At 50.9% G+C, this 17,258-nt stretch overlaps 1 protein-coding gene across 1 annotated transcript in view; it reads left to right on the forward strand.

Annotated features, from left to right (window-relative positions):
• Positions 1-16,708, forward strand: part of USP22 (ubiquitin specific peptidase 22) — a gene marked incomplete at both ends in the record, with an annotated part of 37,795 nt that extends 21,087 nt beyond the window's left edge. The window contains 8 exons of the mRNA XM_080712184.1: positions 1,256-1,403; positions 4,644-4,749; positions 6,646-6,804; positions 11,830-11,956; positions 14,337-14,428; positions 15,521-15,583; positions 15,915-16,064; positions 16,666-16,708. Coding sequence (XP_080568310.1) covers positions 1,256-1,403; positions 4,644-4,749; positions 6,646-6,804; positions 11,830-11,956; positions 14,337-14,428; positions 15,521-15,583; positions 15,915-16,064; positions 16,666-16,708 — 888 coding nt within the window. The remainder of the gene's footprint in view (positions 1-1,255; positions 1,404-4,643; positions 4,750-6,645; positions 6,805-11,829; positions 11,957-14,336; positions 14,429-15,520; positions 15,584-15,914; positions 16,065-16,665) is intronic.
• Positions 16,709-17,258: the final 550 nt, after the last annotated feature.

Here is a 17,258-nt window from a genome sequence, read left to right on the forward strand (position 1 = left end):
TGTGATCCTCCTGTCTCATCCTCCCAAGTGCTGGGATTACAAGTGAACGCCATCACGCCCGGCTCCTAACATAGTTTTGACACCTGCAACATGCTGGTAACTGTGAGATTGTATTGCTGAGCAAAGTAGAAGGAATGAGGGTGTGATTCAGAGATGTGCGTGCCGTGTGTCACTTGTTTTAACTGGAGGGCTACTGTGGTAAATGCTTCTGTTTTAGATTTTTTTTTTACACGGGTGTATTAAAGTATAGTTCAGATACAGTATTCACCATTTAGTATGTAGATCTGTGAATTCTGACAAATGTATAGTTGTGTAACCACTGCCAGCGTTGAAGGAATAGTTACATCACCTTTGAAAATCCCTTTTCCAAGTAACAGCCCTGGCTGCTCCAATCTCTTGTCCCTTCGGCCTCCTCTCAGTACTTGTGCCAGGTGGGCGGGAGTGCAGCATGTTACCCTGGGATACCTCAACACGTGTGTGTGAGTGCTGCAGAATCAGTCCTTCCTGGGCTGGCTGGGCCTGGCGAGCCTCCATAGGGCAGGGTCCTGAGGCTCGCCCCACCCCACCTGTGCCAGTGCTTTGATTCCATCAGGTGGTAACTGCCATGTGGCTGGCCACCTACTGGCTCAGAGGCGTTTGGGTCCCATTCAGTTTTCAGTGTTAAATAAAACTGAGGTTCTTCTGGGCGTGGTGGCACACATTTGGGTGGCAGAGACTGGAGGATCGCTGTTTGTGGAAAACCTCAGCTACTTAGGCCCTCCACAACTTAGTGAGACCCTGTTTCAAAATAAGGATAAAAAGCCATGTGTGGTAGGGCACACTTGTAATCCCAGCATTCAAGAGGCTGAGACCAAAAGAGCGTGGTTCACAGTCAGCCTCAGCTACTTAGCGAGGCCCTTTGCAACTCAGTGAGACCCTGTTTCAAAAATAAAAAGACTAAACCGGGTGTGGTGGTGCATGCTTGTAATCCCCGCGCTTGGGAGGCTGAGACAGGAGGATCGCGCATGTCTGTCTGTCTCTCTGTGTCTGTCTGTCTGTCTGTCTCTCTCTTCCCCCCCCCCTCTCTCTCCCTCCCCTCCCCTCCTCTTCTCTTCTCTTCTCTCTCTCTCTCTCTCTCTCTCTCTCTCCTCTCTCTCTCTCTCGTCAGACAAGCATCGTCTAGCCCAGGCACCTGGTCAGCACTTGTGTGTGCGCACGCGCTGCTGCTCAGGTCCAGTGTTGTTTCCATGTGTTTCCCTTCCTCCCCTCTGTGCAGTTCTACTCCGGGCACCGGTCCCCTCACATCCCATACAAGCTGCTGCACCTGGTGTGGACCCACGCACGCCACCTTGCGGGCTACGAGCAGCAAGATGCGCACGAGTTCCTCATTGCGGCCCTAGATGTCCTCCACCGCCACTGCAAAGGTATATGGCGCCCCTTTCCCCAGGAGAGCACAGACCCAGGGAGTGTGCGCTCATGGGAAGCCATGGCAACGGGCTTGATTTGTACTGTATGGACTCCGTAGTCATATTTCCTTCCAGTAACAAAAATGCCATGATTATCTCAGCGAGGTCTCTCATGGCTACGTGAGTAGTTTTGCCTCCTTGAGGAGGCACAGCACTGTGGGGGGAATGTCCTCCTGACCTGTCACTGCAAACAGCAGAATCCGCTGGGGTTACTCTGAGGCGTGAGTACCAGTCGTCATCAACACCCTCACCCGGGGTGGGGGTCCCTGCGAGGGCCACTCACCATGCTGCTGGTTGTGCCGGGCTTGGAGTCGAGCCTCTTCGGATTCTGACTGACAGCCTTCTTTTTTGACGTCTCTCCGGATGTTTCAGGGATGTGACTTCCCCTTAGCATCACCCCACAGCCTGGCCCCAGAGCAAGGCACACTGTAACAGCTTGGTCCGGAGGTAGGCGGTCTGTACAGAGTGGCTTGAACAGGGATCAGATCCCTCTTCCCGCCTCACAGTGGTTCCTGGTTTGAGGACCCGCAGGCGAAGGACAGGCTCAGATCTTGCACCTAAGAACACTGTGTGGCATGAGGGGACTTGGCCACCTGTGGGCTACCTGAGCTCTCGGCTGGCACATGGTTCTAGCTGGTGTTCACCCAGTTAAATAGTTCGTGCGTGCGTGTGTGTGTGTGTGTGTGTGTGTGTGTGTGTGTGTGAGACAGACAGACAGACAGACAGACAGACAGACAGACAGGGGATTGGACCCCCGTGCCTGAGTGTATTGGCTTTCCTGTGCCCTCAGGGTAGGGCTTTGCTAGGGTGTGGCTGCACCTCCCAGCAGTTCCTTGGAGCTTCAAGCTTCTGGCCCAGGCACCACTGGCTTAGGATCAGGGTTTTGTTTCCTGAATATTTGATTTTTGTTTTCTGAAAGCCTGTGCCTTTTCATGCTTGCTGTATGACCCAAATAAGTTGTTGACTAGCTTAGGTAAGGTTGTTTTTTGGTTTTGTTTTGTGGTGCCAGAGATTGAACCAAGGGGCATTCCACCTCCAGCCCTTTTTTTTTTTTTTTTTTTTTTTTTTGCAGTACTGGGGATAGAACCCAGGGGCATTCTACCTCCAAACTATGTCCCTCGCCCTATTTTTTATTTTGAAGCAGGGTATCACTGAGTTGTAAAGGGCCTCACTAAGTAGCTGAGGCTGGCCCGAACCCTGGTGCTCCTGTCTCAGCCTCCTAAGTACTGGGGATTGTTAGTGTGTGCCACTATACCTGGCTGGTTGTTTTTTTTTTTTTTTTTTTTTTTTTAGTGTAATGTATACCAAACAAATAGAAAAATTACTAACTATTTAAGCCAGGAGTGGTGGCACATGCCTATAATCTCAGTACTTGAGTAAGTGAGTCAGGAAAATCACAGGTTCACAGCCAACCTCAGCAACTTGGTGAGACCCTCTTACAAAATGGAAAATAAAATAGCACTGGGGGTCTAGTTCAGAAGTAGAAATGTCCCTGGGTTAGTACCAAAAAATGAATGAATGAATGAATGAAAAAACTCCAAGCTGAGAGTGGTGACATGTGCTTAGAATCCCAACACTTGGGAGGCTGTGACAAGAGGATCGGATCAAGTTTCCAAATAAAAATAAAATAGGGCTGAGAGTGTAGCATGGAGGTAGAATGCCTATATATTTAATCCCTAGTAGCCAACAAAAAATTACTCCAAACATCTGATGAGAATGAAGCCTCTAACCAAGGAAAATTTTTTTTAAAAACCGTATCAAAATAAATTTCTGAGCTGGGTGTGGTGGCACACGCTTGTAATCGCAGCATTTGGGAGGCTGAGACCGGAGGATCATGGTTCACAGACAGCCTCAGCTGCTAAGTGAGGCTCTCTACAACTCAGTGAGACCCTGTTTCAAATAAAGAATAAAAAATTAAAAAAATAAAAATAAAAAATTGGCCGGGCGTGGTGGCGCACACTTGTAATCCCCGCGCTTGGGAGGCTGGGACAGGAGGATCGCGCAGGTTCGAAGGCAGCCTCGCTGGCATAAGAGACCCTGTTTGCCGGGCGTGGTGGCGCACGCTTGTAATCCCCACGCTTGGGAGGCTGGGACAGGAGGATCCCGCAGATTCGAAGCCAGCCACGCTGACTTAAGAGACCCTGTTTCCAAAAATAAAATAGGTCTGGGAGTGTAGCCCGGAGGTAGAAGGGCTTCCAGGAACCCCAGTACCACCAAAAAAAAAAAGAGAGAGAGAGAGAGAGAGACCCTGTTTCCTAATAAAAATATATTTTAAAAAAGGGTGTCTGGGAGTGTAGCCAGGAGGTAGAAAGGTTTCCAGGAACCCCAGTACCACCAAAAAAAAAAAAAAAAAGAATAAAAAATTGGGCAGGGGGTGTAGATCGGAGGTCAAATGCCTCTGGGTTCCATCACCAGACCTGCAAAAAAAAAGAGATAAATTGCTATTAAGATGTTCATAGAACAAAAACCCTGGAAGCAGTGTCATCTTTTATTTATGTTTGTATTGAACCCAAGACCATTCCACCTGAATCATACCCCAGCCCTGTTTTGTTTTTATTTTGAAGTAAGGTCTCACTTGGTTGTTGCAGCTGCCCTCTAACCTGCGACCCTCCTATCTCAGCCTCCCAAGTACTGGGATCACAGGCGCTGGCATCGACTCCGGACACTTCTGTTTGGAATAGCTGTTCTCTTAAAATGATGCATGGCCTGGGGGTATAGCTCAGTGGAGACCTTACCTGACACGCATGAGGTTGGGGAGACAAATATGTGAGTAGAACATGTATTGAACAGAGAGGGTGGGGACGGACTTGTAGCTAAAACTTCTGGAAGGCACAGCTGTTTCCCAGTAAGAGAGGCAGATCCGGGGGGTGCTGCGGAGCGCCCCAGCTCTGCTCACCCAATGGAGACGAGGGACGTGCGTTCTTGGCATGTCTGCCCCAGAATACAAGGGGCTAACTTGCTGGGAAAGTGCTTCTTCTTCTGTATATTATAAAAGGCATTAGCCACTCCCCTAAGGTCTTGGGCATCAGGTATACTTTGTTACCAAGGCAGAAGCCAAGGAGATCTTCAGCAGGAGGGGAGCATTGGGAACCCCAGTGCTGGGTGTTTCTTGTGCCTGCCTTCTCTGCTGGGCAGCGTGGGAACCTCTGTGCCGTCTGGTGGCCCACAAGTGCTAACAGAAAGCCGGCTCTGTCTCAGGTGACGACAATGGGAAGAAGGCCAACAACCCCAACCACTGCAACTGCATCATCGACCAGATCTTCACGGGGGGGCTGCAGTCCGATGTCACCTGCCAGGTCTGCCAGTAAGTGTGGCTGTGGCGGGCACGGTTGCCGGCAGCATCAGAGCCCGTCGGTGTCTCCACCAGCAGGACCTTGTGACTGAGAGTCGACACAGCGAGCTTGAGGCTAAAGCGTAGTGAGCACTGCCCGTGTCGCCTGCTTGGGGAAGGGGCGCCGGGTCAGTTGGCTCTCTGGGTGCGGCGCCACACCAGCCACCAGATTAGAAACAAAGGTTTATTTAAACAGCCATGCTCTGGTCATTTGTTGATATGATACAGCTCTGATGGAAAACACAGGAGACGAAATCGGGTACCTGAGCACTAGGGGTTGTGGGGCAGGGCCTCCTCCCCTCAAGAGGGGAGCAGAGCATGTGTTCACTGCTCACACCCAGCAGGGTGTGTTGTGGTTTCTCCCCGCATTTCTTTGTCTTTTTTTTTTTTTTTTTTTTTGCGGGTCTGGGGATGGAACCCAGGGGCATTCTACCTCTGAGCTACACCCCCTGCCCTATTTTTTATTCTTTATTTTGAAACCGGGTCTCACTGAGTTGCAGAGGGCCTCACTAAGTAGCTGAGGCTGTCCCCGAACCGCGATCCTCCAGGTCTCAGCCTCCCGAATGCTGGGATTACAAGCGTGCGCCACCACGCCCAGCTTCTTTGCTTTCTTTACAGTCCTTGACACCCAGAACCAGATAAAACAGCTCCTTCAAGGAGGGCTAAGTCACCCCTAGCATATTTTTGATATATAGTGCTCCAAAATATGTGAGTTTTAATTTTCTTCTTTTTTTGGCAGTACTGGGGATGGAACCCCGGGGCATTCTACCTCTGAGCCACACACACACACCCCTCCCAGCCTTATTTTATTTTATTTTATTTTGTTTTTCTAAATTTTGTAACAGGGTCTCACTGACTTACAAAGGGCCTCACTAGGTAGCCGAGGCTGTCCGCGAACCGCGATCCTCCTGTCTCAGCCTCCCGAATGCTGGGATTACAAGCGTGCACCACCACACCTGGCTTAAGTTCTAATTTTCTATGGTTCTCTTTTCCATTTGCTCCAAGGTAGTGTTCCTGATCCATTCCAGGTGTGGTCTTAGTCTCTGCTTAGCACTTCAAGTTTAAGAGCCAGAAAGAGGATCCCTTTTCTTCAAATTAGCAGAGCCCTCTTTCCCCAACCTCAGTGCACTCTGGTGGTGTTTTTCTTTTTCTTTTTTGCGGTACTGAGAATGGAATCCAGAACATTCTACCTCTAAATGACACCCCAGCTCTTTTTTTGCGGGTTTGGGGGTGGAACCTTGGGGCATTCAACCTCCGAGCTACATCCCCTGCCCTATTTTATATTCTTTATTTTGAAACAGGGTCTCACTAAATTGCTGAGCCTGGTTACAAACTTGCAATCTTCCTGTCTCGGCCTCCCAAGTATTGGGATTATAAGCATGTGCCACCACACCCAGCTGAGTTCTACTTTTTCAGTATTATAAATTAATTCTCCAGGCAGGAGCTGGCCTTGTTAAATCCAGTGCTTGCTCCATGGGGGCTGCTGAGCCTGATTGCTTCACTTCCAGGGTACACGCAGGAATTTCGTTACTAGCTAGGCTGGCAGCGCCCGTCTGGGTAGCGCTGCTGCTCTAGTTCATGTGGTCAGGGTGGCTCCAGCGCCTCTGAGCCTGGAGCCCCAGGACTTGATGCTCTTGAGGATTCCCTGGGTGAGGCGATGCTCTCCCAGGGCAAGTCTCTCAGGGCCAGCCCCTGCCATACCCTGCCTGCACATGTCCTCCCGTCAGGCCAGCCGGGAACCCAGGGTTTGTGGGCAGGGCACTGCTTTGTCCAGCCTGAGAGCCCTGGGGACAGAAGGGTGGAGTGTGGGCAGTGGAGCTGCCTCTGGAGCCAGGCAGGCTCGGTCCTCAGCATTGCTCTTCCCCACAGCGGCGTCTCTACCACCATCGACCCCTTCTGGGACATCAGCCTGGACCTGCCCGGATCCTCCACTCCGTTCTGGCCCCTGAGCCCGGGGAGCGAGGGCAGCGTGGTGAATGGGGAGAGCCACCCATCGGGCACCACCACGCTCACGGACTGCTTGCGGAGGTAAGGCCACACAGCCCTGGCAGGAGCGTCAGCATCTTCCACAAGAAGGCCATCAGGAGCTGCAGCGGGCCTAGGAAGCCCTACTTCAGGGCCGGCTGGGTGGCATTTTCCTACCCTGTCCATAGTGGAATATTGGAAGAAGACACAGCGTTGGCCTGCGGTGGGCTGCAGAGGACCCCAGGGCTCTTACCAGTTGATCTCTTTTTTTGCAAGACAACTAGATATTTCTGTCCACCAGCTTTGCCTGGTAGCACTGATCCCTACCCACCTGGTGAATGAACCTACAGCCAGAGAAAACTGGACGTCCCTCGCCTGTGTGGCTGTTAATCTGCACGACAGCATGAGCTAGCAGCTAGCCCTGCCCCTCCCACGGCCCCTTCTCACAGTAACTGAGACATACTTGTAGTCTGCACTTAAACAATCTCAATCAATGTCTGTCTGTCTGTCTGTCTGTCTGTCTGTCTGTCTGTCTCTCTCTCTCTCTCTCTCTCTCTCTCTCTCTTTGCAGTACTGGGGATGGAACCCAGAGGCATTCTTCCTCTGAGCTACACCCCCAGCCTGTTTTTTATTTATTTTGAAACAGGGTCTCACTAAATAGCTGAGGCTGTGTGTGAACCGGGCCTCCGGTCTCAGTCTCCTGAATGCTGGGATTACAAGCTTGTGCCACCATACCCAGCTAGACCGTCTTTTTAAATTGCCCTTTACTACTTCAAGGCTTGGGTCAAGTAGTAAGATTGAGGGTGTCTTTGCCTGCATTGGTTAGTGGTCTGTGCGGAGGGTCCTTGCCAAGAGGAAGTCCTCCTCAGAAGAGGGATGGTTCAAGCCAGGCGTGGTGACGCACACTTATAATCCTAGCATTTGGGAGACTGAGACAGGAGGATCAGGTTTGCGGACAGCCTCAGCTACTTAGTGAGGCCCTTTGCAACTCGGTGAGACTCTGTTTCAAAATGTAGAATAGAAAATGGGGCTTGGAGGTAGAATACCCCTGGGTTCCATCCACAGTATCACAAAAAAAATAAAAAAGAGGAGGGATGGTTCTGATGGTCATCCCGCTGCTCATCCAAAGCCTGCATAACAGGCCATCAACACTGTTGGACTGATAGGTCCAAATATTAATGGGGCATCAGGTTTCATTGCCCACTGATGCACCCTACCCAGCTTTCTGCCCATCCTACAGGCCCTTGCTGAATGTAAGAAATCACCATTCCTCACCTCCCTCAAGTTCTTTGGTGGTACTGGAGGTGGAACCCAGAGGCTTTCTACCTCCGGGCTATACTCCCAGACCTTTTTTTATATTTTATTTGGAAACAGGGTCTCACTAAGTTGCTGAGAGCCTCAATAAGTAGCTGAGGCTGGCTTTGAACCCGTGCGATCCTCCTGTCTCCGCATTACAAGCGCGTGCCACCACGCCCGGCTCACCTACCTCAAGTTCTTAAAGTAAACCTAATTTTGGAATTGAACTCAGGAGCATTCTCAGGGGCATTTGACCTCCGAGCTACACCCCCTGCCATATTTTTATTCTTTGAGACAGGGTCTCATTAAGTTGCAGAGGACCTCACTAAGTGGCTGAAGCTGTCCGTGAACTGCAATCCACCGGTCTCAGCCTCTCGAATGCTGGATTACAAACGTGCACCACCACGCCTGGCTTGTGATTTTTAATTTTTTACTTTGAAACAGGATCTCACTAAGTTCAAAAGGTCTTACAAGTTGCTGCAAGTAGCCGTGAACCTGCCATCCTCCTGTCTCAGCCTCCCAGGTACTGAGAGTACACGCATGCATCACCACTCCTGGTCTATTTCATTTTTGATTTGGAAATGGTGTCTCACTAAATTAATGGGTCTGGCTTTGAACCTACGATTGTCCTGTCTCCACCTCCCAGTTACTGATATTACAGGTGTGTACCACCGTGCCCAGCCAAACTAAACCTTTTAACATTGAGATGAGTGTCGATTTTCCTACAGGTCCAAGAAATAGTGTGAAGCAAGCCCAATACCAGTGCACAGCCAGGACACTGGCCCTGGCACCGGCAGGCGCACAGCATCTCTGTGCTCATGGGGTCGCTCCTAGCCATGAGCCTACGCACGGCTGCTCTTGTCACCCGAGCGAGGAGGACGGCTGTTATGCTAGTGCTGTGTGAATGGAGCTATGTGCCACGTGGCCTTGGAGACAGCTCTCCCCACTCAGGTCCCTGGAGGTTGTCTGGGCGGTGTGGCCATCATGTATTTTCTTCCTACTACAAACAATCCTGGCGAAAGGGGTGTTTCCTCTTATTAGGGTCCTTTTCCACTGGATCTTGATGAATGAAGTCCAAGGACTAGCAAAGGGTATAGAAATATAAAAATTTTAAAAAGTCTTAAAGTGGTGGTGCACACTTGTAATCCCGGTAGTTGGGAGGCTAAGACAGGAGGATCACAGAGGTTCGAGGCCAGCCTCAGCTACTTAGTGAGGCTTTCTTAAAACTTGTTTCCAAATAAAATATAAAATAGGTATGGGAGTATAACCCAGGGGTAGAAAGCCCCTGGTTTCCACCCCCAGTACCACACACACACAAAAAAAAACAAGAAATATGAAAGTTTTATTTAAAGTTAGGGAAAGCCGGGCGTGGTGTTGCACGCTTGTAATCCCTGCTCTCGGAAGGCAGACAGGAGGATCGCGCAGGTTCAAAGCCAGCCGCGCTGGCTTAAGAGACCCTGTCTCTGAATAAAAAAAGTATAAAAATAGGTCTGGGAGTGTAACCTGCCAGGGTCCAGCCCTAGCAGGGTCGGGGTTCGTGTGAAGGTGAGGGGGAAAAACCAAGGCTGATGAGAGAAAGATGACACACGATTCAGATTCGATCTTCTCCATTTTATTCAGGATTTGTTACAGTTTTTATACTTTATTTTTTGGCAGAAAAGCAAGAGCATAGTCATGCAAGCAGGATGGCCAAGGACAGTAAAAATTATTTGTTATAAAGTTTAGGGCAAGGGTGCTAGACATAGTATATTTTGTCTCCCTTCACAAGGCTGTCTCAAACTTAGTCATATACAGTGGCTCTAACTAAGGTCAGTTTGAACTTCATATTTGGCCCAATATCTTCATCCTTGGGAAGATATCTTTGCCGCCTGAGTCTCTCACAAGCCGCTCCCCATCAGTTTTAGTTATAATGTTTATACATAAAATTCCAATTATACATATTAATCCAAATATTCCTAAAATAATTTTATGAAAGAAAGAAATGCCAGACATACTTCATGGGGGATCTACACCGTTGTGGATCCCCTGATCGAGCTTTCTCAAGATCTACATGAAATTGCTGTGGCAATTCATGTAGAGGAAAAACCTGCCATTCTGTTTCAGTCTCTCCAGTACTGGGATTGCAAGCGTGCGCCACCATGCCCGCCTCTCCCCAGACCTCAACCCTTCATTTCTTTTTTCTTTCCCCGTCTGTTACCTTTCCCCTTTTATCTTGGGCATGGCAGTACATGCCTATAATCCTAGTATTTGGGAGTCTGAGATAGGAGGATCACAAGTTCGAGACCAGCTTCCACAACTTAGCAAGACTCAGCAAACTAGTGAGACCCTGTTTCAAAAGAAAAACTTTTAAAAAGGCTGAGATATGCCGGGCATGGCGGGCACGCTTGTAATCCCCGCGCTTGGGAGGCGGAGACAGGAGGATCGCGCAGGTTCGAAGCCAGCCGCGTGCGCTGGCTTAGGAGACCCTGTTTCCAAAAATGAAAATGTAAAAATAGGTCTGGGAGTGTAGCCTGGAGGTAGAAGGGCTTCCAGGAACCCCAGTACCACCAAAAAAAAAAAAAAAAAGGCTGAGATATGAGTCAGGCAGAATTCTCCTGGTTTAATCTCCAGTGCCACAAAACAATGCACACTTTTTTTTCTCATAATCCTGGGAACTGAGCCCAGGGCCTCACATGGTAGGCAAGTGTTCTACCACTGAGCAACATCCCAGCCCTTTTTTTTTTTTTTTTTTTTTTTTGAAGTAGGCACTAAGTTGTTCAGGCTGCCCTCAAATTTGCAGTCCTTCTTCCTCAGCCTCCTAAGTGGCATGCTTTAGAGGTGTTTGTCACTCTGCATGGCTATAACCATATCTTAAAAATGCTTTCTTAGGCCAGACGCGGTAGTACATGCTTGTAATCCAAGCATTTGGGAGGCGGAGACCGGAGGATCACAGTTCTCGGACAGCCTCAGCTACTTAGCGAGGCACTCCACAACTCAGTGAGGCCCTGTTTCAAAAAATAGGAGCCGGAAGCCAGGCGTGGTGGCACACGCTTGTAATCTCTGCGCTTGGGAGGTGGAGACAGGAGGATTGTGCAGGTTCGAAGCCAGCCTTGCTGGCTTAAGAGACCCTGTTTCTAAATAAAAATAAAAGCCAGGCGTGGTACACACACTTGTAATCCCCGCACAAGTAAAATGTCTAAAAAATAGGGTTAGGGAATCCAGGCCAGGTGGTACACACTTGGAATCCCAGCATTTGGGAGGCTGAGACAGGAGGATGGCGGTTCGCGGACAGCCTCAGCTACTTAGTGAGGTCCCTTGAAAATCATTGAGACCCTGTTTCAAAAAAATAAAAATAGCTGGGCATGGTGGTGCACACTTGTAATCCCCGTGCTTGGGAGGCAGAAACAGGAGGGTCGCGCAGGTTTGAAGTCAGCCTCGCTTAGGAGACCCTGTTTCCAAATTTAAAAAATATAAAAAAATAGGTCTGGGGGTGTAGTCCAGAGGTAGAAGGGTTTCCAGGAACCCCAGTATCACTAAAAATAAATATATAAGAAATTAGGGCTAAGGTTGCAGCTCAGAGGTAAAGTGCCCCTGGGGTTCCATCCCCAGTACCGCAAAAAAAAAAAAAAAAAAAAAAAATTAGGGCTGGGGATGCCACTTAGAGCTAGAATACCCCTAGGTTCCATCCCCAGTATCGCAGAATAAGTAAATAAATAAGTCAAAGAATAAAAACTAGGGCTAGGGGCATATCTCAGAGGTACAATGTCCTTGGGTTCCATCCTTAGTAGCAACCAAAAAATGCTTTTCTTGTAGATTTACCAGACCAGAGCACTTGGGAAGCAGTGCCAAGATCAAATGCAGTGGCTGCCATAGTTACCAGGAGTCCACCAAGCAGCTCACCATGAAGAAGCTGCCCATCGTGGCCTGCTTTCATCTCAAAGTGAGTTTCTGGGCATTTGCGCAGCAGGAACAGGCCGTGCGTGTGGCCGCAGTCCCACGCGAGCCAGTGGTCTCAGTGCAGAGCCAATTTGTTATGCCGCAGCCCGTGCTTAGGAACGCCAGAGAAGCAGGGGGCTGCTGTGAGGCCGACTCCGCGCTTTCCCGGGCCTCCCCTTCACCGAGGCTCTTACTACCTGAGGACCCTGAGCATGGTGACCTGGCCTGGGGTTTGGCAGGCCACGCTTTGCAAGGATCATATAAGAAGCATTTGAGGTTTCGGCGGCCATGTAGGATCTGTGTTGCATGTTCTCAATTTTATTACCCCTTAAAAAACATATATATACATACATACATACATACATACATACATACATACATACAAACAATTTTTTTGTTTAACCCAAGGGCATTCCACCTCTGAGCTATACCCCCTGCTCTATTTTCTTTATTTTTGAAACCGGGTCTCACTAAGTAGCTGAGGCTGCCCACGAACCACGATCCTCTGGTCTCAGCCTCCCGAATGCTGGGATTACAAGCGTGCGCCACCATGCCCGGCTTACCCCTTAAAAATATTAAAAAGAAGAAAAAAAAAGTATCTGGACGTGGTGGCGCACATTTGTAATCCCAGAGCCTGGGAGGCTGAGACAGGAGGATCACACGGGTTCAAAGCCAGCCTCAGCTACTTAGGCTCTGAGCAATTTAGTGAGACCCTGTTTCCAAATAAAGTACAAAATAGGTCTCTGGGAGTATAACCCAGAAGTAGAAAGCCCCTGGGTTCCACCCCCAGTACCACAAAAAAGTATATGTATGTATGTATGTATGTATGTATGCGCATTTTGGTGCATGCTTGTAATCCTAGTACTTGGGAGGCTGAGACAGGAAGATTGCAGGTTCATAGCAAGCTTCAGCCAACTTTTGAGGCCCTGTTTCAAAATAAAGGGGTTAGAGCTCAGGGGTAGAATGCTCCTGGGTTCAATCTCTAGTACCAGTACCCCCATAAACACACACGCACACACGCACGCACGCACAGTTTTAAAGGTTTTTAACTCAAGAGCTGTACCTGGTGGCTCCTGATATGGTATATAGTTGTTTGGCAAAAGTAACTGTATGTTCAGGTTTGTGTGTGTTTGGTACTTGGGGCTGAACCCAGGATCATTCTACTTCTGAGCCACACCTCACTTTATTTTAGTTTTGGTGTTTTGTTTTGTTATTTATTTATTTGCAGGTCTGGGGATGGAACCCAGGGGCATTCTACCTCCGAGCTACAGCCCCTGTCCTATTTTTTATTCTTTATTTTGAAACTGGGTCTCACTGAGTTGCAGAGGGCCTCACTAAGTAGCTGAGGCTGTCCACAAACTGCGATTCTCCAGGTCTCAGCCTCCCAAATGCTAGGATTGCAAGCATGCGCCACCACGCCCGGCTTAGTTTTGGTTTTGAAATATAGTCTTGCTAAGTGGCTGAGGCTGGTCTCAAAGCTTTGATTCTCCTGTCTCAGTCTCCCAAGTTTTAGGATCATAAACATGTGCCACTACGCCCGCTCTTTATTTATTTATTTTTTAATTGAAAACAGGGAGCTAGGTGTGGTGGTGCAGGGTTGTAATTCCAGTGCTTGGGAGGGCAAGACAGGAGGATCATCAGCCTCAGCTACTTAGTGAGGCCCTTCGCAACTGAGTGAGACCCAGTTTCAAAATAAGGAATAAAAGCCGTGGTGGCGCACGCTTGTAATCCCCGTGCTTGGGAGGCGGAGACAGGAGAATTGCGCTGGTTCGAAGCCAGCCACGCTGGCTTAAGAGACCCTGTTTCCACATAAAAAAGTATTAAAAAATAGGTCTTGGAGTGTAGCCCGTGGGAGTATAGCCTGGAGGTGGAAGGGCTTCCAGGAACCCCAGTACCACCAAAAAATAAAATAAAGAATAAAAAATAGGGTTGGGAGTATAGCTTGGAAGTAGAATGCCCCTGAGTTCCATCCCCAGTACCACAAGAAAAAAGAAAACCGGGTTTTTATTAAGTTGCCAAGGCTTGCCCCAGACCCACGATCCTCTCGCACCCTCCCAAGTACTGCACCCGGCTCGTGTGTTCCTTCTGATGCCACAAGTTACCTGCCATTGTTGGGTTTCTGTTCCTTGCTGGGTCTGCCGTGAAGTTGCTTTTTGTGCTACTGGTGTTTGTCACAGAGCTTTCTCGTGTCAAGGCTTGCACCCCTTAGATCTGTGTAGATTAGTGTGGTGGTTTGAGCCATGAGCTCTAGGTGTAGCCAGAAGCAATTTAAAAAATGAAATGAAAGGCTTGAAGGAGGGCAGTGGGTGGCGTCCCTGTGAGCTGGCCAGCCGCTGTCGCTTGGTCTGCCTTCCCGGCCTTCTTTCCCTCTCCTTTTCTTGTAGAGGTTTGAGCACTCTGCCAAGCTGAGGCGGAAGATCACCACGTACGTGTCCTTCCCCTTGGAGCTGGACATGACGCCCTTCATGGCCTCTAGGTATGAGGCTTTGTTCACCCCGTGGGGTTGGGGTGGTCCTCTCAACGTTGCCCAGCAGCAGGCCTCCAGGACAAGACAGTTGTCGCACTTCACAGAAGCTGGACTTCCCACAAATCCAGCTCTTGGCCCTGACCCTCCTTCCCAAGGCACAGCTGAGGGCCTTGCTCTTCTCCAGCAGTTGAGCCCAGAGTTTTCTTCTCGCAGGCCTCGGCCAGCTGGGTATTCACGCTGGACATTCATCAAGGCTAGGTCATTGCAAAGGCGAGGTTCAGTTCATGGAACTGACTTTGGAATACAGATGCAGTAGATTTTGTAGTTCTGGGTTTCTTTTATTTATATATTTTTTGTTTGTTTGTTTGTTTGTTTTTTGGTATTGGGGATGGAACCCAGGGGCATTCTACCTCTGAGCTACACCCCCAGTCCTATTTTTTATTATTTATTTTGAAACAGGATCTCACTGAGTTGCAAAGGGCCTAAGCAGCTGAGGCCGTCCACAAATCGAGATTCCCCTGTCTCAGCCTCCTGAAGGCTGGGATTACAAGCCTTGCGCCACCACGCCCAGCTTGGTGTCCATTCTTGTGGTGACTTGGTCTGTGGGTCCATAGTTAGTGTCTTAAATAAAACAGGCTCCTCAGAGCTACGGCTCCACCTGGGAGAGTGTACGGCCTCCAGGGAGGTAGTGAGACACACTGACCACAGGGTTCCAGACCTCCTGCAGCAGCGAGCACAGAAGCAAAGCACCGACCCCTCATTTCTAACACGGGCCCCTCCTGCCTGGCAGAGGTGCTGGTGGTGGATGAAGGAGCAGCAGCGTTCTCTTGAGGGAGCAGCTGTCTGGGTTACCTTTCGGGGAAGGACTTTCACCATTGGAGAAGCCTGCTCAGAGCGTCTGGGGTAGCTGGTGAGAGGCGTCCTAGGACGGTCCCTCACCAGCCTGAGCCTGTTTTCACCCCCAGCATGGGGATGGTGTCTGCCTGGGGCAGACTTGTTGGAAGAACTGGAGGAGGGTGCGCAGCAGACCCCTGCGCAGTGCCTCCTCGTGTCTCTGGAGCTGCTTTAAGTGATGCTGACTGCCACTACTGTTTGTTTCAGCAAAGAGAGCAGGATGAACGGGCAGTACCAGCAGCCCACGGACAGCCTCAACAACGACAACAAGTATGTGGGCCTCCTCCAGCGCGGGGTGGGAGCCCTGGGGCTGCCGGCGTCTGCCCCCCACCCCCACTCCGTCAGGAGAGGCTGCTCCCCTTCTCTGCGTGCTTCCTCCCCGTGTAAGAGCCAGCCCGGCTCTCCTCTTGCCTTAGTCCATTTCTTGCCCGCTGTTCTTGCCAGAATGAGCTGGGAGCTGGGCCTCTGCTGACCCCGCTGCACTTCCCCCACTCTCGCCGCGCGGGCCCGGCAGAAGCGTACCCTGCTGGAGCTCCCTGGATCCGGTCTGGCATGGCCAGCCACGTTTCCTAGCAGGTCTCCCGCTCCTCCCTCCTTCCAGGTATTCCTTGTTCGCTGTCGTGAACCATCAGGGGACCCTGGAGAGCGGCCACTACACCAGCTTCATTCGGCAGCACAAAGACCAGTGGTTCAAATGCGATGATGCCATCATCACCAAGGCCAGCATCAAGGACGTGCTGGACAGCGAGGGGTGCGTGTGGCGAGTGGAGGGAGCACTGTGTGGGCCCGCGGCTGCCCGTCACCACCGATAGGACTGGTACAGACCCACAGGTGGTGGACAGGAGCGTGCCTGAGACCTGAGGTCCCGTGCCTGCTTTAACTCAGGGTGCACCGGAGCCTACCACCCCAGGCGCGCTAAGAGCTCTTCACTGCTCCTCCCAGTTTGCTAGTTCTGTGCCTCTGGCCACTCCAGGGACCAAGAGGGCCCCTCACTCACCTTGAGCTCCCCTAGTCCCTTAGCCAGGGCTACAGGGCACCTGGCCCCAGGGTTGAGGCAGGACATGCTGAGCACCTGGGAGGGCTTGTGGAGACCTGTGTCCAGGGCAGCCGCCAGGGTGGGGGGCTTGGCCACACTATTATGGTTGCCCTAGCAAACAGGCCCCCAAAGGCAGTGATTGCCACAAAGCTGTCGTGACAGGGCTGCCGGAGGCCTGGGGCAGCTGGAACAGTGGCTGGGCCACCCTGGAAAATCATGAGACCCAGCAGAGGCTGCTCTGTTCTCCCAGCCCAGGCGGTGCGCGTTGGGTTTTGGTGTCTGGGATTGGAGTGAGTGCGCCACTCTCTGCCCTCAGGTACCTGCTCTTCTACCACAAGCAGTTCCTGGAATACGAGTAGCCACACCCACAGCTGGTCAGAGAAAAGGAGGGTGACGAGTTGGCAAGCCTCCCCTGACGACCCCGCCACCATGCCAGCGCTCTCATGTGACGTGCCACGTGCAGCTCTGCGCCTGGGCAGTGTCGTAGCGGCACGCACCCTGGGAGCCACGTGGGAGACAACAAGCGCGCATCCGGGAGCCCGGGGATTCCTCGCCAGCGTCTCCTGGGCTCCTCACCCTGTGGGGCTCAGAGCGCACTCTGGCGTGGAACCCCCACTGCCTGGTGCTGCTTCCCGCCGCCCCATGCGCCCGCCCTGTGGAAACGCCGGGTCCATTCAGCAGACGGCGGTGATGGGCAAGGGCGGCGGCCTGCCTGCACCAACTCCCAGCCTCTGTTTCTGTACAGCTGTGAAGCAGCCCCCGAGCCCAGGACCTGAGGGCGCTCCCGTGGGCCTCACGCACGTCTGTCCTGCAGATAACTTAGCATCAACTGCATGTGGAAGCATCAGCCCAGATGTTGTCTCTAGGTTTTCTAGAAGTAGGCATTTTCTTATCCCTGCCCCTTTTTTC

The sequence above is a fragment of the Muscardinus avellanarius genome (genome assembly GCF_963383645.1).
Source record: "Muscardinus avellanarius genome assembly, chromosome: 16".
NCBI lineage: Eukaryota > Metazoa > Chordata > Mammalia > Rodentia > Gliridae > Muscardinus > Muscardinus avellanarius.